Source organism: Marmota monax, unplaced genomic scaffold (genome assembly GCF_021218885.2).
Source record: "Marmota monax isolate L192 unplaced genomic scaffold, Marmota_monax_Labrador192_F-V1.1 WCK01_AAM20220418_F8-fsc00075, whole genome shotgun sequence".
Classification (NCBI taxonomy): Eukaryota; Metazoa; Chordata; class Mammalia; order Rodentia; family Sciuridae; genus Marmota; species Marmota monax.
Window position 1 is genome coordinate 987,097 of NW_026694772.1, and position 24,716 is coordinate 1,011,812.

General features: G+C 33.3%; 1 protein-coding gene across 11 annotated transcripts in view; it reads left to right on the plus strand.

Moving 5' to 3' along the window:
* Positions 1-24,716, plus strand: part of Dmd (dystrophin) — a 2,205,817-nt gene that overhangs the window by 774,876 nt on the left and 1,406,225 nt on the right. For all 11 annotated transcript variants that reach the window (XM_058572890.1, XM_046425263.2, XM_046425265.2 and 8 more), the window contains 2 exons: positions 9,925-10,012; positions 23,667-23,908. In XM_058572890.1, coding sequence (XP_058428873.1) covers positions 9,925-10,012; positions 23,667-23,908 — 330 coding nt within the window. The remainder of the gene's footprint in view (positions 1-9,924; positions 10,013-23,666; positions 23,909-24,716) is intronic.

The following is a 24,716-nucleotide window of genomic DNA, read 5'->3' on the forward strand; positions in this document are numbered from 1 at the left end:
GTTGTTCACGTTACTTTCCAGCTCTATTTGACTGCTTTGTAACTGCTTTCTCCTATACATTTGTTTTGGCTTTGTTTATATCTGTTGTTTCTCCTTTGTGGTGGGAGATTATGCCTATAGATGTTGGGCTTTATTGTACTTTAGAGCTGATTCATTCAATTTATAAAGGGCTTCCGGATTTTGTATGCATATAGTGATTTGTTTTTTGTTCTTAGGACTTTAGGTTAGGTGCTATGAAGGTGTAAGGGTTAGTATGTCTTGGCTACTTTAGAAGATTGCTCTACTGAAGGGGGATGCTAACCGTCAATTGGATCAGGGTGTTGGTAGTAGCTAGGTATTTAGGAGCACTATAGATGGCCTCGAAACATTCACCTGTTTGCATTTAGACAGTTACACGAAATGGAGGACGTAATGCTTGGGATGAAAGTTGGGGGGGGGAGGGGAAGGAAGGTGCTCTTGAATAGAAAGAAGGAGGGGGAGTTAGATAGCATAGAGGAGAATGGAAAGAACAATAAAACTTGGAAGGGGAGAGAGAGAGGGAAAAAGGGAGAGAAAAAATAAAATAAAATAAGAAATAAAATTAGGTCTTAGAGATCCATTTTCTTCTCTTCCCGTAGGCAAAGCTGTGCCCTCCGGGCTGAGATTTGCCCTCAATGTGTCAACAGCAATCCCTGTAAGGCGGCTCCTGGGAGTCTTTCAATCCTGTTGGTCCAGAGCCGTTTCACTTCTACAGCCCCTCCTCCCCTTCCTCCTGCCAGCCAGCCAGGTCCTGTGCACCGGAGGCGGTTCTCCAAGGATTTGGTTACACTTTCAGCCCCTCTGAGTGCTCTATTTCCCTAACGACTGAGCACTCTCTCTGTCATTCATCTAAGCCCCAGTGCTGTGGAGCTGTGTTCTGGGAGTCAATAGTTTCATTTTTCCGGACCCCTTTGGTGGGCACACCTTCGGAATCTGGCGGCTAAGACCATTGGTGTCGCCACTGGTGGTAATGGGAGTTGGGGGTCGAGGATCCCCTCTGCTTCCCTCAGCCCCTACAATCATGACCACTCCGCTGGCGGTAGGAGGAGTTGGGGGTCTGGAGTGTCCTCTGTTTCCCTCCGCCCCTACCGTCACGCCCTCTCAGTTGGCGGATGGGGGAGTTGGGGGTGGGGAGTCTTCTCTGCTTCCCTCCACCCCTACAGTCACGCCCATGTCACTGGCAGTATTGGGAGTTGGGGGTCGAGAGTCCTTTGGCCCTTACGGTCACGCCCACGGAGAGATTTTGAAGTTTCCCAGTTGTTTGTATCTGATGCGGGTGGGAGTCACACACCTGCTAAAGTAGATTCCGCTGGGAAGGAATCTCTTTGGCCGAACTTTGGTGACTTCCCCTCTCTGCTATGGCGGGCCCCTGCCTCCTTGCTGGAGTGTCTGAAGGGAGGGGTGGAACTGGCTTGTCTCTGGTCTGACACGATCTCTGGTTTTAGTTCCCAGTTCGCTATTTCATAAAGGCTTGGTTAGATTCCCTTCACATCGGCTCAGGGGGGGAGCCGTTTGCTGGGTGGGCGTGGCCATTCGCAGTGGGGGCGGGGCCGTTAGCAGAGCCGGGAGGGCATGGGCAGTCTGCGGGGCCAGGCGGGGACCCTTCTCGCTGCGCGGGGCCACCGGGGGCCGCCTGCAGAGCCGGGCCGGTGCTGGCCGCGGGTGGGGCGCCAGCAGAGCCCGGAGGGCGGGGGGCCGTTTGCCGGGTGGGCGGGGCTGTTAGCAGAGCCAGGAGGGCGCAGGCCATTTGCCATGCCAGGCGGGGACCCTTCTTGCCGTGCCGGCCGCCAGGGGCCGCTTGTAGAACCGGGTAGACAGCGGCCTCGTGGCTAAGAGCCGGGCGGGCGGGGTGGCCGATCACAGAGCGAGCGGGGCCGCCAGGAGAGCCGGGATGGCCGGGGCCGTCTGCCGGGCCAGGTGGGGACCCTTCTCGCTGCCCCTGGCCGCTGGGGGCCGCTTGCAGAGCCGGTCGGGCCGTGGCTATGGGATTGGACCTCTGAGCCTGCGTGGCCGGCCAAGATTCACTTGTCTGGGGCAAATTGTCACCTCTAATAAACTTACTAATTCCTGGCAGGTCTCCTTTCAGCGGAATTTTGCTAGAAGTTCCTCAGTAGGTAGAATGTAGCTGTTTTAATGGGTGTTTCTGATCTGGTTAATGTGGAGATACTGAAAGTGCTGCTTCCTTGCCGGCCGCCATGTTGGATCCCCATCATATATTTTTATGTTAGCTCAAGTCTAGGCTTTAGGAACTTTGCAGAACAAAACAGAATAGAATGCAATAGAGTCGAACATAATACACTCTTAGAAATTCTATGGCTGAGGCAGGAGCATCGCGAGTTAAAAGCCAGCCTCAGCAATTTAGCGATGCCCTAAACAACACAATGAGACCTTGTCTCTAAATAAAAATATAAAGAAGGGATGGGGATGTGGCTCAGTGGTTTAGTGCCCCTGGGCTCAATCCCCAGAACCCCCACCCCACAAATAGTTATTCTTTATAGTCAATAATATATGTCATAAATTATAACAGGTTTATAGTTCCCAGATATATATAGTTACCTTAATTAAAATATGTCTATCTTCCTTCAGTATTTACTTATGATGAAAGATGACTTGCTTGTTTTTAATTCCTTTCCAAGACATTATAATTTTAACCTTCACAATAGGAAATTTTATTAACTTAATAATAGCTGTTTCATCTTCAGGGAAGTTATCAGGCTTTTATTTTTCAACTTCAACAGTTACAAAACATTCATTTTAATTTACAATTGACAGCAGTTTTGAAAGAATTTCTACAAGGCTGAGTAAATAAAGGGGATAGGGCAAAAAATCTGAATGTTAAATAATTTTAGTTATATAAATGTCACATATAAGTGTATATGTTAGTTCTGCTTTAGTTTTCTAGCATTTAATTTATGAACTACAATAGCTATTATATTATCAAATACAACACTACCTCAGATATAAGCTCATGTTTGTTGTGGGATTGGAAATTTTGAAGGAAAACAAGTGCAAAGAGCTTCTGGAAGAAAACAATGCATTTTTAGACTGCTGAGGAAAGACAATAATTTGTCAAATATTCTTAGAATTGACTCTTTATATTTACAAATTGGAAAGTTATGTTAAATTTCTTATTGGCTTTATAAAATATGCTGCTATCAGCATTTTAATAACCTGGTATAAATTGTTTCAAAAAATGGGAAATATAATTATATTAGTTTCAAAATTAAACTGAATAGACAGATAATAGTATAATTATTTATTATAGAATTATAGTAGTATTTTCCTTAATGTGAAATTAGCAGAATGTCTTTTTGTAATGTGTACATTTTTAAAAGTATATTCTTTGTTATGATATTTGAAAGAAAGTCCAAGTAGAAAAACTACCTAGAAAAGATACACTCTAACTTTCAAAGCTCATGTGATATATTTAACCACTAAAAGTATGAATCACATTGGGTAATTCATTAGCTAATTAAAATACTTTATCTGATTCATATAGTTTTCTGTTTGTCATCCTATTTCTGTATCTTAAAGCAACTTTGATCAAGCAAGAAAATTGAGTTCCTGCATTTCAGGAATATAAATTCAAAAATTTTCTGTTATCATATGGTTACCTAGAAGCAATTTACATTTAATAGATTGTGTCAACATGACAAACTAAAAGTGCCAAAAAATGTACAATATTGTATAAGTGGTTTTCTGATGCCTAGCAAGTCACCTTTATCAACTTGAACTCTCATTTTCTGAAATAACAACATCATTCTTAATTGCCTACTAAAATAGGATGTGAAATGATTTACCTAGACATTTCCTTCAGGCTAAGTATAATGTATATGTGTTAAAAGTCCTTGAGAGAAACACATAGTAATGATGATGGATATGCAGTTCAGGTGTACATTAATTTTATTAACTTCTTCACCTGTCAGTTTATGTAAGTTATTTTGAACTCATGGGAGGCCCATCTCATGAACTTGAATGGTATTAATTTATTTTTAGGCATCCATTAACAATGGTTAAACATTATTAACTCTTTTATCTTTTACTTGATTGCTTCATTCATTTATACCTTTCTAGTGTTTTCCACGAACAGTAATATTCAAGGCCATTGCCAATACAATTTTGTGTATTTTCAGATATGAACCCTTTAAAGTAGAACATAATTTCTCCATCTCTGTTGACTGTGTTTTATTAATATAAGTCAAAAAATGTACTTACTTAAAAGTGGAGTCTTATGGGATCTTACTAATCAAAGTGTGTCCCCTGGATAATAAATATTAGCATTATCTGGTAGCTTGTGAGAAATATGGAATCACAGACCTAGTGAATCATAATCTGCTGTTGGACAAGTTTCACACAGATTTTTATGGCCAGAAATATTTGAAAATCAATATTCTAGGACACAGTGTGGAGTATTACCAGACTTCTAGATGTTCTGTCTTTCATTCTGTGGATGTCAACATGATTCAGAATTTTTAATTGGACTAATTCTAGCTACTTATATTCTTTTTTTAAAAAAAATTATTAGTTATTGATAGACCTTTATCTATTTATTTGTTTATACATAGTGCTGAGAACAGAACCCAGTGCCTCACCCATGCTAGGCAAGCACTCTACCACTGAGCCACAACCCTAGCCCCATAGCTACTCATACACTTGATGCGGGTACTTGGTAATATAAATTAGTAATAAAATAACAAAATAGCCTCTTCTGACCACAAGTCAATGTAGTAGATGTCTGAGAATCAGGAACTTATACAAGGTTCTCTTGAAAGTTTTCTAATCAAACTATTATGGTCAAAAGGCCTTGGGCTCTTTGTAGGATATGTGCTTTCTTATACTAATCCTAAATAAAAGTTTTCACCATGTTGCAATTGGAATCTTCAGGTCAGTTAAATCTACTTTGTCTCCTATGTCTATTATCTGTGTTTACCTCTCAGAATAGGCACCTCTGTTTATCTGTCCTCTGTCTTTATGCTCTTCCCCACTCCCTTTCCTCTGCCTCATTTCTTGTGCTTTGTGCCTTCCAATAGTCTCACTGTGAACTCTTAAATCTGTTTTTCGAGACAAGTCTTTCTGTTCTATAAGTTCATTCTGTTTATACATGGAGACCACTTTGACTCTGAAGAACAACACTGTACCCATCTCTCTCTTATATCCCTACTCCTTTTGAATTGTTTTCCTAATTTCACAGAGCCAATTCCAAAGATACTCTTGTCTATACATGTTTTTTTCCTTGCAATTTGTGTCTAGTGGCCATCAAGAGGCCCTATTAGCCACTTTAGCTTTAGTGAAATTCTTTCCTCCTTCGGTTTATTGCATACCATGTACTTAACACTGTATTCTGTTATTTTCTCATTGAAGACTTTGGTACTAAGATCAGAGTCCTTTCTGCCCAAGTTGTATATTTATTCTTAGTAATCTTAGTACCTCTCTGAGATGTCTGCTCTTTGTAAAACCTTCCATTTCCCTATGTTCTTAAGTTACTCATGCAGTTGCATAATCCTACTATAGATGTTATCATTACCCGGAATTTCTCCTTTTCTTAAATACACACTTTAACAGAATTATTGATAGATTTGTACAAACTTTCCATGCGTTCCTACTAATACTTCTCCTTAATTTTTCTCAATTATTTAAATGTTAAGTATCTTCTATGCCTTTATCACCATTTGTAGTAGATGACTTTTCCTAATATTTTAGTCAAAATAATGTTTCTCAAATTATATGTATTCATTTTTATGCTCACTGTATCTTTCCATCTGCTTTAACGCACTTTAGCTAGTTAAGCTAGTTCAGCTAGCTAATATCTCTCTTTCTCTTTCTAATGCCATCACTGTCATGTATTAAGCACCCTTCCTCTATTAATCTGGATATTCATATCTTCAGTCCCATTCTATTCTCTGAGACTTAATCATCAATCTTTAAATAGGTTTTTTTAATATTTGAGGAAAATTTTTCTCTCCTAGAAACATAAACTTTTATATGTTATCTTATTCAACTTCTCTATAGAACTAGGCCCTATTAACTACTTTATTCTTCATGAAATTCTTTCCTTTCTTAGCTTATAGCATAGCACTAGGTACTTATTACCTTTTTTATATTTTGGTCATTTGTTCCAATTCATTTTTCTTTTAATAATGTTATTTTCCACAAAACTTCTCCTATTATTTTCCTCCAAATGTCCCCATTTCTTCCCATTTAAGTAACATCTAACTTACATGGATAGATAGAAGCATGTAGATATATAAATATATATCTTTAGATCATATGTTTCCTTTAAAGCCCACAGTGGGCCAATAAAGTATTTACTATATGAAGGAATTATTTTTCAGCCTGCTGGCTCATTTTAACACAAGCTTTGCTACCAATATGAAAGGTCTAACAATTTCTGAATAAACATTTGAGTGAATAAATTATTTTTCTATCAGAGGGTAAAACTTCATTATAGAATGTTAAGTGAATAGAAAATTAATTGCTTCTGAAGTCACTGTAGGACCATCAGGAATCTAGAACTTACTTTTCATATTATTAGAGAAGATGTCATTGAAAGGAAGAGGCTTTTAAGAGATGCCAATACAGCAAAAGCATGAAAGATCATAAAGGGTTTTTATAAACTTTTTTGAAGAAGTAATGAACTTTCTTTTTTGTAACTCTTAGAATTACTTAACATTTTTATCTTTTCCTTTATATTATTATATAATACAATTTTAGTTTGTATGTCATTATGTATTTTAGAAGTTAAAATTTTGTGATTACTAAGAATTTTCTTGACCCCTTACTGTATTATTAAGACGTTCCCACTGTAATTATTTATGAGCACATTTTTAGCCCATATATTCTTCACTTGAAGTTGTGTATAGTAAATATTTTAGAATCTTAGTAGTTACTTCTAAATCTGTGATCATATATTAATCAGATACTGATAAAGTATTAAATATTCTACATATTAATAAAATATTATTAAAACTATTTTATTTTATTATATGAATAGCTTTAAGAAATAGTATTTTTATGTATGTATGCCCAGACATTCACATATATGATAAATAGATACATAGAGGGAAGTGGACAAACAGAAAAGCCCTTTTTTTAATTTCCTGGAGAAAAATATTAGAAAAATATACTAATGCCAAGGGAAGATGTATGTTAAAAAATAAGGTGACTTCATTGAGATAGTTGTAGCTATCAATATTTAATGCCAAAATAAACATTGTACCTGGCAAAAAGAAAATTGGTAATTTTCATGAAAAACCTTTCTATGTAGTAGCAAGAATTGAAATCAGACTATAAATATTTGGACTAATTTTGGAGATGAAATACACAGAAAGTAGAGGCCATAGTTTAAAATTGTTCAGATGATACCCTTGACCTTGAATACATGTAGAAAACCAGATGTCATGGCACACACCTGTAATCCTAGTGGCTTGAGAGGCTGAGGCAGGGGGATTGTGAGTTCAAAGCCAGCTTCAGCAATTTAGCAAGACCCTAATCCTAAAAAGTGTTGGGGGTGTGGCTCAATGGTTAAGTTCCCATAGGTACAATCCCTGGTACTGAAAAGAAAACAAATGGAAAGCTTGTGTGTGTGTGTGTGTGTGTGTGTGTGCGTGCGCGCATGCGTATGTGTGTGTATACATATATATTCTTTATATAAAAACATGCATATGTGTGTGTTTGGTGGGTATAAAGAGAGAGAAAAGGCATGAGGATAAGATCCATGGAAGAGGAACATTGGGGTAAGACTTATTAAGTTTTGACTTACTGATTGTATATGCTACTTTTGTTTTCTACCTGAATAATTTTAAAAATATTATCAGGACATAATATGGAGATCAGGGTGATATGCCTAACTCCCAATCTGATTTGCAGTTTTTAGAAAACTTTCTTTTAATCCATTCTTACTTTACTGAGCTTGCAGCATTTCTCCCCATGGGCTGGTTCTATGATTGCTATATATATCATTGCTAGAATTTGTTACCCATTTTCTCATGGATCCAGGAAAACCAAATTGCATGTGGCAACATTATGCTACAATAGACTTCATGTTCTGTATTGACTATGTATCAGGCTCTACTCTAGATATTGGAGAGAAAGTAGAGAAAGAAATAGATGAGGATATCTGGCATTATATAGTTTATATTCCAGTAGAGAATATGTAAATAAAGCAAGATTAATATACAAAACATTTGGAATGTTAGTAATAAATGCCAAAGAGAAAAATACAGGAGAAAATAGGGCCAGGTGGCATGTATTCATATGTGTATATCAGTGTGTGTAGATAGAATACACTCAAAATACTGAGAAAATATTATCTAAGTAAATATCAATGAGCAGTGACAAATTTACAGATAATCAAGGTAGGAACTTTTCATACATGAGGGAGAGTGTGTGTGTGTGTGTGTGTGTGTGTGTATGTATATATATGTGTGTATATATATATATATATATATATATATATATATACACACACATATATACACACACATATATATCTGCATTGTACAATTACAGTTAACTCTGGTCATGTGTAGATATTTAAATTTAAATTAATGAAATGACATTAGATAAAATTAAGTTAAAATGTCACTTCCTCGGTCACATTGGCTGACTTTCAAGTGCTCAATACCAACATGTAGCTATTGGCTTCCATACTGGACAAAACAAATATTGCACGTTTCCTTCCTTGCATAAGTTTCTGTTCAACAATGCTGCAAATGTGCATGTGTCTATTATACCCCCCTCCCACATATACTCCAGTATTATACTGTGTAATATTTGTTTAAATGCCTGTAAGTATGAATATGATTTTGAAAAATAGTCCTTCCTCAAACTCAAGTAAAATCAGTTTTATAACTATTATTTTATCACAGAGATTATTCTTACTATATGCTAATTGCAATGTAGCTTTCTTTTCTGTGAGTAGTTTTGATTTAAGACATATGACATATGTTATAGACACATCTTTTTATGAGTATAGTAGAGTTCTGCATTTTGGTTTAATATGTGAAATATTAGCTAAAGTCAACGGTATACAATATTACTTTTAATGGATTTTTTTAATATTTATTTTTTAGGTGTAGATGGACACAACACAATGCCTTTATTTTTATGTGGTGCTGAGGATTGAACCCAGGTCCCGCCCGTGCTAGGCGAGGGCTCTACCACTGAGCCACAATCCCAGCCCCAATACTACTTTTTGTTAATTTAAATTTTGTAACTTTTGTTTAAAAGTTAACTGTGATTAGAAGGGATGAACAAAGGAATTTAGAAAGTTCTTTTAAACTGAACAAAATGTTCCTGGAAATTGGAGTATGTAGGCTATTTTACATAAAAAAAAATTAGCCTACAGTCTTGTATTTAAATCTATTTTTTATGCTAAATTATTCATAATTATAGCACTTTATACTTTTTCTATATTAGTGGATTCTTAATTTGACTTTTTTAAAAATTTTTTATTGTTGGTTGTTCAAAACATTACATATTTCTTGATTAATTTGACTTTTAATACTAAATATATTTCTATTTTCAGTAATAGTATCAGTGATATATCTTTAAATGATTAATTTCATTTAATTGTCTAATATTTTGTCTTTCATTGTTATGATTTGCCCTTTAACTTCCTTCTTTTTAAGTAGTATAACATTATAATGTATCAGAAATAATTACAAAAAATAAGTTTAGAAAATAGAAATCTTATTAAAAATAGCAATTCAGGATGAAAATATCTTTTGTTTTTACTGCCATTTTGATGCTTTTGGTGACAAAAGAGTTGAGGAAAATATCTGTAGATTTCTGCGATAAGCTGACAGTGAAATATCTTATGGCTTGAAAGGGCAAATAGAAGTTATAATTACTGTGTAGATTCAGAATCCTTGTATTGAAATATTCACCTTTGCTATCATGCTGCAGGCCATAGAGCGAGAAAAAGCTGAGAAGTTCAGAAAACTGCAAGATGCCAGCAGATCAGCTCAGACCCTGGTGGAACAGATGGTGAATGGTAATTACATGGAGTTGATTTAGATAATCTTCTTAGGGATTTGATAAACACATAGGTTCATATTTATCAGCTGAATTATATTAGACAAGCACTACTTGAATACAAATTTCAATTAAAGGGAGTTTGTTTTTTCAATCTTTCTTAATGCTAAGCAAATTATTAGGGGAAATTCAACTTGTGTCCTTTGGTAGAAAATGTGATGTGGTAGAATATCTTATCAATCTGTTGCAGAGAACTAAATTTTAATGCAAATATGAATAATTTAAGAAGGTTTATAGAAATAACTGGTGAGGAAGGCAATTGTATATAATACGTTAAAGTGAGTATAATCTGTTTGCAAGTAGTTTTTCCAATACATTTTTCCAAAAAGACTAATATTATATGGAAGGTTCTAAACTAATACCTGTTTTCTAGCTGTATATTTACATTTTCTATATTAAAGTTTGTGTCTTTCTTCACTTAATAAACATCTCTTGGAGGAATCTCATTTTTAACTAATTGTTTTATTTTTTATTTTTTGTATTTTTTTAAAAAAATAATTTGTTTTAATTAGTTATACATGACACTAGAATGTATTTTGACACATCATACATAAATGGAGCATAAACAACTTCTCATTCTTCTGGTTGTACATGATGTAGAATTACACAGGTAGTGTAATCATATGTACACATAGGGTAAAAATGTACAACTAATTCTATTGTAGTACCCCCATACCCTCAGTCCTCCCTTTACTTCCTTCTGTCTAATCCACAGTATCTCTATCCATGCCCCTTATTATGAATTAGGATCCACATATCAGAGAAAACATTGGGCCTTTGGTTCTTTGGGATTGGCTTATTTCACCTAGTATAATTTTCTCCATTTCCATCGATTTATTGGCAAATGCCATAATTTCATTCTTGTTTAAGACTGAGTAATAGTCCATTGTGTATATATACTACAATATCTTTATCCATTCATTTGTTTTGAAGGGCACCTAGGTTAGTTCCATAATTTATTTATTTTGGATTGAGCTGCTATAAACATCGATATAAGTTAAATTTTAGTGAGATAAAAATACAATGTTAATATATTTCTTTTTATGAATGAAATAAAATTAATCTTTGCTAACACTAGATACCTCAAAGTTATCTGTGTAAAACATTATTGATATGAAATATGAAAAAATTTTCAAAATTTCATTGCTATAGTATTATATTTCTTTTCAGATAAAAATAATTTTATGAAAATCATAAATGACATTTTATTTTATAAAGGATATACTTATAATAATATTGTAAACAAATATAACAAATGTTTTTGTTTTACATGTCAGCTTTTTATGGAATCTTCCAGATTCTGCAACATAAATTCTGTATATGAATTATTTTTTACATTAATTGCTACGTTGGCACTATAAAAATTCAATGAGTCAATGATCTTAATAGGAAATCAATTCATTTTTTTCTTCTAATGAGCCACATGACTATTTGCTTAAAATAAGAACAAGTTAATATGACAGCTTAGAATTGGGTTAATACGTTAATTAATATATAGATAATGAAAAGTATTAATAGGTTTTGTTTAGATACATGTGATTTGGTGATTTTAGTTGATGGTTTAACAGCACATTCATGTTAAATTATATGATCTAAAATATTATTTTAATTGTTATATAATCCCCCCTAGAAACTATATTATTACTTTTTCACTTGAATAAGCTAATTTAATGTCTGTATTTTCTTTTTTCATTGTGTTTTTAATGATGGGAACAATAAAAATAATTTAAAAACATCTAAAACCAATATGGTACTGGGAATTGAAATCAAGGCTTATTTCATGATACACAAGTACTTTGCCACTGAGCCACAAGTCCACAGTCTTTATTTTTTAAATGGTCTAATTTTTTAAATTATTGATAGGTCTCCATTTTATTTATTTATTTATATGTGGTACTGAGAAATGAAGTCAGTGCCTCAGACATGCTAGGCAAGTGCTCTACCATGGAACCACAAACCCCCAAATGGTCTAATTTTAACAATTAAATATCAAGCATAACTCACCTCAGATTATCTGATATTAGCAGACACTGAATTATTTTAAAAAGTATTTAAACACTTAGAAATAAAAGAAATGATTTATATTTTTTGGTATGTGAAACTATTTATAAGTGTTGAAATGATCATTGACTAGTGAGAATATCAGTTTTCCAAACTGTTGTCGTATCTCTAATTTTTGGAAGCATAGAGAATAAAACAGGACATTTAGTAAGTCCTTAGTAAATATTAACTGCTTAAATTCTGTTTCACAAAACAAAATTAAGATGATAATTAAGATAAAAAACATTGGTAATATTTTTAGAAAACAACCATGCAGTGGCAAATGCCTATAATTCCAGTGGCTAGGGAAGCTGAGGCAGGCAGATATCAACTTTAAAGCCAGCCTCAGGAAAAGCAAGGCACTAAGCAACTTAGTAAGACCCTTTCTCCAAATAAAATACAAAATAGGGCTGGGGGTGTGACTGAGTGGTCAAGTGCTCCTGAATTCATTCTCTGGTAATAATAATAATAATAAGGAGGAGGAGGAGGAGTCGTCGTCTTCAAGCTACATATATGTTATATTAGTGAAGAGAGGAGGAGTCGTCGTCTTCAAGCTACATATGTGTTATATTAGTGAAGGTATGATTAATTGATACATGCTTAGGCTGGAGTTTGGTCCATAAACAGGATAATTATTTAAAATGACCATATCTCTGCTCTCCCATTAAATAAAAATAATTTACATAATTACTATCAAAATATTCTGAATTCTGCTTTCATCCTTTTTATCTTTCAAAAACATATTACATAGTATTTATTTTCTATGATTGTACAAATAGTGAAATAAGCCAGACACAAAATTAGTGCCTTGAGTACCTGTCTAGGTTTATTTAAGAGAAACTCCTAACCCTAGTTTTGAATACTTCTACCAGAGAGCCAAGAACTAAAGTTCACTGGTGTAGTTCATGAAGCTGAAATGTAAATTAAGCTTTCTGTATAACAGGATTCCCAACAATTACCTCACTAAATCACTTAAACATACTAGTCCAGAATCATCTTTCTTACATTTGTTCTATGGGATTTTAATCACCATACTTCATTTAGCATCTCATGCAATTATATTCCTTTAAACCATATATACTTTCCACAAAAATTAAGATAAAGGCAAATCATTTTTACACAATGTTATAATATTTTTTATTTTTTATTTTATTTTTTTTTTAGAAACTTGCAGCTGACCCTTTAGGTTGGGGGATCAGGTACCACTCAGCTGCAAGTTGTTTTTTTTTTTTTTTTTTTTTTTTTTTTAAGAGAGAGAGGATTTCAATATTTATTTCTCAGCCTTTGGCAGACGCCACATCTTTCTTTGTATGTGATGCTGAGGATCGAACCCAGGCCGCATGTATGCCAGGCGAGCGCGCTACCCCTTGAGCCACATCCCCAGCCCTATAATTTTTTTTTTTTTAGAGAGAGAGAGAGAGAGAGAATTTTTTTAATATTTAATTTTTAGTTTTCGGCAGACACAACATCTTTGTTTGTATGTGGTGCTGAGGATGGAACCTGGGCCGCACGCATGCCAGGCGAGCACACTACCGCTTGAGCCACATCCGCAGCCCTGAATATTATCATATTATACCATCAACATAAATATATATCTATAATATATATGCATCTATATGTCTATATGCATGAATTCTATTTTGTCATGATAAAACACTTAATATTCATAGTGTAAACGTGTATAAAGACCAAGTATAGCTATTATAGTTTATGAAAGGAAAACATTTTGTGAACTATATATGTTCACATTTAGAGCAAATTGAATTTTCTACTTAAAATAATTTTCTAAAAGTTTAGATTATTTCTTAAAAATTTTCAGTGATTTTGGAACTCTTCTTGTCTACAAAATGGAACTCCAAGACATGACAAAAAATTGCCACAATTTACATTTTTACCTCAGGTTTGAACTGAAATAGTCCATTAGATTTATTTACAAAAAACATCTCTCCATTTCCAAATACTTGTGAAAAACCAATGTTTTAACACACATAAAAAATGCAGAAAATTAAATCCACGGTGCTGACAGCACTTTACTGAAGAATTTAAGAAATGTGCTGAGAAAGAGGAAGTGAAAAAACTGCAAAAATATACCAATGTAGAGAAATTTGGTATGATTTAAAAGTGATTCATCTCTTTATTAAATCTGTTTTTTTGAACTAACATTAAAATTTATTCTTTCTATGCCAAAATCAACTGGTTAGATAAGGATGGAGAACAGCTTGAAAGGGTATTGGAATAGATTTTGCATACATATAATGTTTGTGAATTTTATCATTAATATATTAAATTAGGATCGTACATTTAGCTTCAAGACATTGGTAATGTCCTAGAGCTTTAGTGAAGGTAGGTAGGAGACTAGTTTTGGTGTATAGTGAACTATTCATATGTTCCTCTCACTATGTTACACTGAGAGGGGAGTTTCTAAATTCTTTATTTGCTTTCTTTTTAAAAAGAAAACAAGACAACCTTCTTTAAAATTTAATTTCATACTTTTATGTAAATGCATAAATGGTATAAAATAATTTAAAATTTAGAACATTTTTCCCATTTAATACAGAAAATAATCTTGCCAATTCTTCAGTAACATGTAACATAGATGACTCAGTACTGGGGTCCTAAGGCATTATTTTGAGTTGTTTTAAACTGTTTTCTTCAAGGCAAACTTTTTCAGTATGTTATGGAAGTTGTGGAATTTTAAGACAATCCAAATCTCATCATGCACATTTTTATACCTAAACACATGTACTTTGTTTATATCTATTTAGAAGGATATTTCATTCTTAATTTTTGTATCAATTACTATTCTTGTATGAATACATACAACCTCTTTATCAGTCAGGTATAACATAAAGAAAGCCCAGCTTACATAATTTTCCTTTATTAATGTTGAAATTACCAGTTATATCAAAATATTAATTTGATATATATCCATAGCTCAAGTTTCCAATCCTTAAGCTAAAAAAATGGTTTCATCACAATTTCCCAAGGAGATACTATAATATCATTATATAATAGGGTAAATGGTGTTTTCTGCATTAAATTGTGCTTCATTTTCAACTTCTAAGTGTGATTTTCAGTGTATTAGTTAAGCGCCTGAAGGCAATCACATTAAGGAAAATTTTAAATAAAAGTAATGATTATTAGTATATTAGACTAAAAGAATATATCAAAACTGTTATCCCCTGAGTGCTAGATTATAGTACTTAAGGTAACACCTAATGGTAAGTATGTTAAGGATTGTAATTAAATAGCATAGAATGATAATTCAGATAAGGGCTTCTCTTATGTATAAGGTTAACTAACTCCATTTTTAAATACTTTGGTTTATAGTTCCTTAAATATTTTCAAATAAATAATGATGTTTAAGCTTAGGCAACAAAAATTTTTCAGATGTGCTAAGGAAGAGATCTTAATCAGTTTGGCTCATATCAAAATCACACCTCTCACAATTTTTTTTTCACGTCACTGAAGGATTTTCAGTAGTAACAACTCCTATAATTATCTATTTTAATATGAAGACATTTGGTAATAGGTCTTTATATCAATGGAGCATGGATATAGTTCTTTTTCTGGTAGTCCACCCCCTTCATTATGAATAAGTACATAAGTACATATATAGTACATAAGTACATATAAGCCTTACATAAGTACATATAGGTCTTGTTTTATCGCTTCTTTAATTCTGGGCAATTTGTGTTTCCTCTTTGTACATGACACTTAGAATGAAACTCAACACAGAGTTCACGTATAATAAATGTTATTTGATATATTTTTCTTGGATTAATTATAATCACCAATAGGTAGAGACTCTGTGCATGTGTTTGTGCATGCATATGAAAGGAGGGCATCATAGTGTCCACTGTTGTTGAGGGAAATCAATGACAAAACCAAATACCAGTTGCAAAAAACAAATAATAGGAACCCGACTTCTTTTTCTAAAAATTCTATGGAAATAAACATGGGATAGGGCTGGGGTTGTAGCTCATTGGTAGAGCATTAGAGTAGCATGTGTGAGACACTGGGTTTGATCCTCAGCACTACATAAAAATAAATAAATAAAAGTGTCCATCTACAACTAAAAATATTTTTTTAAATGGGATATATTAATAAATCTTTGGTTTGTCTTAAGTAGGGTCCCAACAATTACATACATACCAACATTCATACATACATAAATCTACAAGTGTGTGTGTGTGTGTATGTATGTGTATGTATATATATATATATATATATATATATATATATATATTAATTATTGGTTTTTAAAAAGAACTATTCTTAAAAATGGCCTAGCAGTTGTATAAAAGTTGGTATAGTCATGGAAGCCTCTAGAATTTAGCCTCAGAATTCAGCCTTGTCTTCATGGATTCTGAATAAATTTATACTACATGATAGACTGTTATTTGAATACCAAATGGACTTGTAAAGACCCTCACTTAAAGTGCAACAAAAAGAGGATACTGTTTTAGTGACTTTAAATTTTTATTCCAAATAGTCTTCTAATTCAAGAGCTCTGAAAACACATGTTTTTGCATTATTCTACCCTGGCTTCATGGCTAATGATGAATATACTTGATGAGAAATGCTTCACTTTAAGTGGCAGTTCTGAAGTACTTGCATGGAAGGTGGTGCACAATTAAAATTATTCTAACAGTCTGTTATGCACTGTACACAAGTAATAAAATTAATGGATGCACTTCAAGTAATGATCCATTTCCTCTAGGTGCAATATATTTATTCATAGAATATTTCAGGGGTTGTTTAGAATATGAGATGTGAATGGATTATGATCCATTATTCCTGAGATTATAATGTGCTACTACAAAGTGGTTTCCACAAGTATTGTTCATAATGCCTGGTGAGTTAGTGTTTGTATTCTTAAATAGCTAACAAAAATTAGAAAATCAGGTGCTCACACGATTGATACTTAAATTTGGCAGGTAGTTATTCTTACAAACTACCATAAAAATTTTTATTTTCAGTTAAGGAGAATAATTCTATGAACTGTTTATATATAAAACAGTTACATATAATAGTAAAATTTTTCATATGCATATACTCATATGAAAACAAATTCATTACTTATTCTAGAAAAGTTTTAAGGGCTCTTTTTATGATATTACCAGTAGAACTGGCAAATGTATTACCAATTCTTGAAGTAATGACAACTCAAATTTTAATTGAAGAGAGAAACATTGACAAATCTGAAATGTGACAGTGCTTCCAATCCCTCACCCAAGTATTGTAAAGCATACTTGAAGCAAGAGAGGACTGCATGATTTTTTGCTTCTTATATATAACTCTCCTAATGTTTGTCTTCATAGGATGTAAACTATTGATTTGGTGTTCAGTGAGTTCACAAGTACACTGTAGTTATTTTGTTTTTACTCTAAGCTGAGAACTCCATCAGATACTGCCAGTGGTGACACATTTCCTAGAGAGGATTATAGTTTAAAAGGATAGGCAGTCTCTAATTCAGCAGCAAGCATAATCACAAATGAGTTAGTAAAAGGATACAATGTTTATATATATATTATTCATAAGAATTTTGATTCTCTACGATTCATATTTGCTAGGGACATCTAGAAATCTCTCTAATTTTTGGTGTGGCTGTCCTTAATTTTAAATTATATTAATTGTATGACAAATAATTCCAAAATTCTCTCTTATTAATACATGACTAGTTATTGATAAAATTTCTTTAAACAATCCATACATATTTTTATATCCAATATTTATTTATATTATATAATAGTATATAATAAGTAATGACAACTCAAAGTAATGTCATTAGCAAAATCACCAGCCTTATGTTTCTCTAATAGGTTTGACATTAAAACTAATTTTAAAAAATAATTATCATTGGGACTGGGGTTGTAGCTGAGTGATGGAGTGCTTGAGTGGCACATGTTGGCCACTGGGTTTGATTCTCAGCACCACATGGAGGAATGGACAAACAGAATAAACTTATAAAAATTAATAATCGTCAATTTGTTATAAATTACTTTTTTCAATCATTAAAAAACTTCCTTTCCCCTAATTTCAGTGTTTCAGAGAACTGGTTCCTTTTCTTGCTTCCCACATGTTTTTTTTTTTTTTTAATATCCTCTATGTTAACAGTTTCTAATATGTATTGATTGCTTATTATATGTGATAATTTGTGTAAGTACTTCATATATGTTAACTTACAACCCTAATAAACTTTGTTCTATTTTAATTCTCATTTCATAGATAAGAAATATGAGTTCACTCATGTGGTAAATGGCATTCTTTTTTTTTTTATATATCAGAGGCACTTGACCACTGAGCCATATCCCCAACCCTATTTTGTATTTTATTTAGAGACAGGGACTCACTGGGTTGCTGAGGGCCTCACTGTCCCTGAGGCTGGCTTTGAACTCCAGATCTTTCTGTCTCAGCCTCCAGAGCCACTGGGGTTTTAGAAGTGCGCCACTGTGCCTGGCCAATGACATTCATTTTGAACTCAGATCTGTCTAAATATAAACTTCTGACTCTTAATTTCTATTCCTTTTATCTTGTTTTCTCATTTGTCCTAATGTGGAAGTCTTTCTCCTTTAATTCCTTTTCAGGCATGTTCAACATCTTTACTTTTTTTTGTTTGTTTTGACACAGCATAGAGTTTTATTTAATGATCAACAAAATTCATTAAAATTTGCTGCTAGGATTTTAATAGATACCACATAACGTGTTGATGTTTCATTATAGCTTGTTTTATCATTTGGAAATAGTCAACTATATTATTTATATTGAAAATTAATTCATGGTTATTTTTCAAATTTCTAATAGGTTTGGTAAGGTTGCACTTTCTCAAGAGCACAGAAAGTTTTCTCTCTGTGTTGGCTTACATTTAAACAAATGTTAATTAAGGTGTAGTCCAGCATAATCCATCAGTACCTTTAATTTGCTTTAGTATCTCTTATTTGCCTACTCAATATCTGGTCTCTGTTGACTTTTTACACATCATGGACTTCTTTCTTCTAAGTACTTGTTCAACACATGCTGAAAATCTTTCTCTTAAACATGTGATCATTTAAATCCACGGCACATTTTTAAGACATTGCCTAACAATTTAAAATCCCCCCCCATGTATTTTTAAATTTTGCCCTTTCATTTTCCAGAAACAGTTTTAACGTTCTATCATAATATCTTTTCTCAAAAACAGTGCCAAACATGATCAGAGTTTTATATTCTTTTCTTTATACCAAACATCATTATTTTACAATTACTTAGTGGCATTATTCAGAACATATTTTGGTATAATTCTTGTTCACTACTAAAAACCAAATTATCACGAACAGCATATAACACCATACTTCCACATGTCTCAATAAGATTAATTCTTCTCTCAAATATTAGGAGGGAATTAGGAGAGTTTTTAGTTTCTCTAATCTATGGGCTTTTCTGTAGCTCAATATACAGAGACAGGTATGTGTTATTTTTTATTATTTTTTCCTCATTTTACCTATTTAGAAAAATATCCTCCAAAAGAAGGATTGAAATATTTGTTTCCTCTGATGTTATTTTGAGTAGTATCATACTTTGAATTTTACTAAAATTAGATTCATGTTTGGAAGAAATTGAGAGATTTGGTTTGCAACAAATGGAAATTAAAATATCTGAACAGAGCAAAATTTAACGAGATAATATAGATATAGAATTCAAATCCATATCTTTAGTCTTTAAAAAGGATGAAGTGGGAGGCATGTACAAGTTAGCAAAATCACCAGCCTTATGTTTCCTAGAGATGTCCTTCAGACTTTTTAAGAATTTAGTTTCTCGAATAGGAAAGACAGTACTATGAATCGGACATAACTTTCATATATAAATACACAACCAGCAAAACTCCACATCGTGTACAACCAGAAGAAAGAAATCCTAATTAGAATTTGTTATACTCCACGTATGGATAATTTGTCAAACTACATAATACTGCCATGTACATGTAAAAAAAGAAAAAAAAATTAAAAAGAAAATAGATTACAAAAAAAGAGTTTAATTTCCATTTACATGTTGCAGAAAGTTAAGTAAAATGAGCATTCAAAAAGAAGATTCTCTTAGACAACTTAGTCTTCTACTAAATAACTTTACCCCTTAGATATTTTAATCTAGAAGAAGAATTTGTGGGTGAGTTACTCCTCCCTTTGAGATCCTAGAGTTTAAATATGGGAACATGAAACATTCAAATATTTAGTATTTATAAGTAGGGCATGGTGGCCAACGCCTATAATCCCAATGGCTTGGGAGGCTGAGGTAGGAGAATCACTTCAAAGCCAGCCTCAGTAATTTAGCTAAGCCCTAAGCAATTTAGCAAGATCCTGTCTCAAAACAATCAATCAATCAAACAAAAAACATAAAAAGGGTTGGGGATGTGACTCATTGTTAAAGAATACCTGTATTTAATCCCTGGTATCAAACATCACACACACACACACACACACACACACACACACAGAAACACAGTGTCACACACAAAATAGTATATTTAAAGTTGTTATTTTAAAATTCACAAAGTAATTATTTTCTGCTTTATATAATAGCATTTATTAAAGGGGTTCTATATAAACTGACATATCTAAGAAAATCTAAAGTTTGTGAACTAACTTTGAGAGGAAATATATTAAATCATAGTATAGTATGATGTTGGTATACTTTCATGCTGTGTATAGGATAATATAATACTGGGCTTAGTTATATTTCTTTTTTTTTAATTGAAGCTTTATTTTTTTTATTTATTTATTTTTAGTTCTCGGCGGACACAACATCTTTGTTGGTATGTGGTGCTGAGTATCGAACCCGGGCCGCACGCATGCCAGGCGAGCGTGCTACCGCTTGAGCCACATCCCCAGCCCAGTTATATTTCAAATTAAGAAAAAAGAATATCTAAGATGTCATCTATGAAAAGACATAGCACATTCCCTGACACATAGTAAATATTCCAAAAGAGTAATGGTGTACTTATGTTTCATTTTTGCCCTTGATAGAGTTTTCCTGATTTTGGTTTTGGTGTAGGTGATTTTAAATCTTTCAAATGAGCTTCCATATTTGTAAATAAAAATCTTTTTCATAGTAGAAAGATTATTTTTCTGAGTGCTTAATATACTTTCTTGGTTCAATGGACAATCTGTTAATTTCTAGACAACAAATAGCAATTATAGAGAATAATGAATTTTGGATCAATGTTTTTATCCTTTTGTAAAATCATAGAACTCATAAATTAGTTCAGCAAAGTAGCAGGATATAAAATTATCACCCATAAATCAGTTGCATTTCTATACACCAATGATGAATCAGCTGAAAGAGAAATCAGGAAAGCTGTCCTATTCACAATAGCCTCAAAAATATAAAATATTTGGGAATCAATCTAACAAAAGAGGTGAGACACCTCTACTCTGAAAACTGTAGAACATTAAAGAATGAAATTGAAGAAGACCTTAGAAGATAGAAAGATCTCCCATGTCCTTGAGTAGGCAAAGTTAATATCATCAAATGGCCATACTATCAAAAGTGTTATACAGATTTAATGCAATTCCTATTAAAATCCCAATGACATTCTTCACAGAAGTAGAAAAAGCAGTCATGGAATTCATTTGGAAAAATAAGAGGGCCAGAATAGCGAAAGCAAACCTTAGTGAGAAAAGTGACACAGGAAGCATCCCGATACTAGACCTTAAATTATCCTATAGAGCTATAGTAATAAAAACAACATGGTACTGGCACAAAAACAGACATGAAGACCAATGGAACAGATTAGAAAACATAGAGTCATTCCCACATAAATACAATTATTTCATATTACCCAAAGAAGCCATAAACATACATTGGAGAAAAGATAACCTCTTCAACAAATGGTGCTAGGAAAACTGGAAATCCATATGCAGTAGAATGAAATTGAACCTATATCTCTTACTCTGCACAAAACTCAACTCTGAATGGATCAAGGACCTAGGCATTAAACCAGAGACCTTGTTACTACTAGAAAAAAAGTAGGCCCAACTCTCTAACATGTCAGTTTAGGAACTGACTTCCTATATAAGATTCCTAAGTACAATAATCAATAAATGGGATGGTATCAAAGTAAAAAGCTTCTTCCTGGCAAAGGAAACAATCAAGAACATGAACAGAGAGCCTACAGAATGGGAGAAAATCTTTACCACCAGCATCTCTAATAGAACATTAATCTCAAGGATATACAAAGAACTCAAAAAATCTTAACCAGCCCACCCGCCTCACGCCCCCCCCCCCGCCAAAAAAAAAACAAGTAACCCACCCAATCAATAAAAAAGCTAAGGAACTGAACAGACACTTCACAGAAGAAGAAATACAATCCATCAACAATCGTATGACAAAATATTCACATCTCTAGCAATTAAAGAAATACAAATTAAAACTACACTGAGATTCCATCTCACCCCAGTCAGAATGGCAAATATCAAGAATACAAGCAACAATAAATGTTGGTGAGGATGTGGGGGAAAAGGTACACTCATACATTGCTGCAAAATGGTCAATAACTCTGGAAAGCAGGATGGAGATTCCTCAGAAAACTTGGAATGGAACTACCATTTGACACTGTTATCCCACTCCTTGGTTATTCCAAAGGACTTAAAATCAGCATACTACAGTGATGTAGGCCCTTTAATGTTTATAGCAGCTCAATTCATCATAACCAAGCTATAGAACCAACCTAAGTGCCCTACAACAGATAAATGGATAAAGAAAATGTGGTGTATATATACATAATGAAATATTACTCAGCCATAAAGAAGAATGAAATTATGGCATTTGAGAATATCATGCTAAGTGAAATAAGCCAGCCCCCCCAAACCAAAGGCAGAATGTTCTGATATTTGGATGCTAACCCACAACAAGGGAGGGCAAAATTAGGAATTCATTGGACTAGACAAAGGGAAATGAAAGGAAGGGATGAGGGGATGGTAATAGGAAAGACAGAGAATGAGACATATCTTTCTTAAATAATTATACAATCTTTGTAATTCCACATCATGTAAAACCACAATAATGTGATCCTAATTGGAACAAGTTATACTTATCTATATGCGTATAATATTTCAAAATGTATTCTACCATCATCTAAAAAATAAATTTAAAAAGCATGCAAGTTATATTTCATTCCCAAACTCATTTTTAAATATAAAAATACAATTCAATTTTATAAAATATATATTAATAAAACATCCTATTGAACATTTGCTTGGAAATATCAAAACATGTTTTCTCAATTATCAGCTTTCCATCTCCCCCATCAGAGTTTTGATCACTTTATTTTTTACTTAATACATTCTACTCTTGTAGGTCACTTCATTTATTACTTTATGATATTCACATAATGTGATACTTATACAAATTTTATTAATCCCTATGGACAATCAGAAATCATCTCCATACTTTTAGATCTCTGTCAGTAAATAAATGATGTTGTTTGAAATCATTCACATAGTGAATACTTGTAGAGTAGAAACATATTGGTTTTCAGATCATTTCTTTTCGTCTGTGGCTTCAGGGGATATATTTAAATTTCTTTTACTTTCTAGAGGGTGTTAACGCTGACAGCATCAAACAAGCCTCAGAACAACTGAACAGCCGGTGGATAGAGTTCTGCCAGTTGCTAAGTGAGAGACTTAACTGGCTGGAGTATCAGAACAACATCATCACCTTCTACAATCAGTTACAACAATTGGAGCAGATGACAACTACTGCTGAAAATTGGTTGAAAACCCAACCCACCACCACATCAGAGCCAACAGCAATTAAAAGCCAGTTAAAAATCTGTAAGGTAAGGATCTTTCGTTCCTCCTTCCATTTAGAGCATGATCAATAGAGTCATTTTAAGGCAATTTTCAAGAGGTAAATAGAAAAGTATTTAGTAAGGAAATTTTCCCCTTCTCTGGATTTATCTAAGCATAATAAAGATTAAAATATAAGCAAAGAAAATCAGTTTGAATAAGCAATGTATGGATGTTGAAGTCCTAAATGTATGTTCAGCGAAGATATTCATGGCTAATTGATGTTGTCACTATGCAAAATAGTTAATGTGGAAACCATGGTATTCTTAAAAAAAAAAAAGGCCCATATTTTGGAGCTCTTTCCTTGATAGGAACAAAATTCAATCATGTGCTGAAAAAGTGGATCTATACAAGTAGCTAGAAACATAGGTCAACAACAAATTGCTATGCTATACAATTGGATAAATAAGGAAAAAAAATAAACTAAAGGCCTACTTAAATTTGGATAATTTAAGATTTCATTACAAATGTGTTGGAGTATATAGGAACCTCAAGGGAGAGTGCATCAATCAAACAGCAGAGCTTTTACCTCTCTTAGGCCAGAAAAAAATGAGAGAGAGAGCTTATAGAAGCTCAAAAAGAGTTAGATTCCAATAGTAAAAGGAGGATGAAGATCCAGCTGAAACCACCCTGAAGGAAATGAAGCCCTTAAAATAAACTACTTTACTACCTACCTTCAGAATCAGGACAGGGCTTCACATTGATTAATGTTAATCAGAAGGCAAAGTCAAGGGGGCTGTAATCTGTAAATATCTTTCTTGGGTCAGAGAAGAAGAGTGGACAGTAGATTGGGAGGGG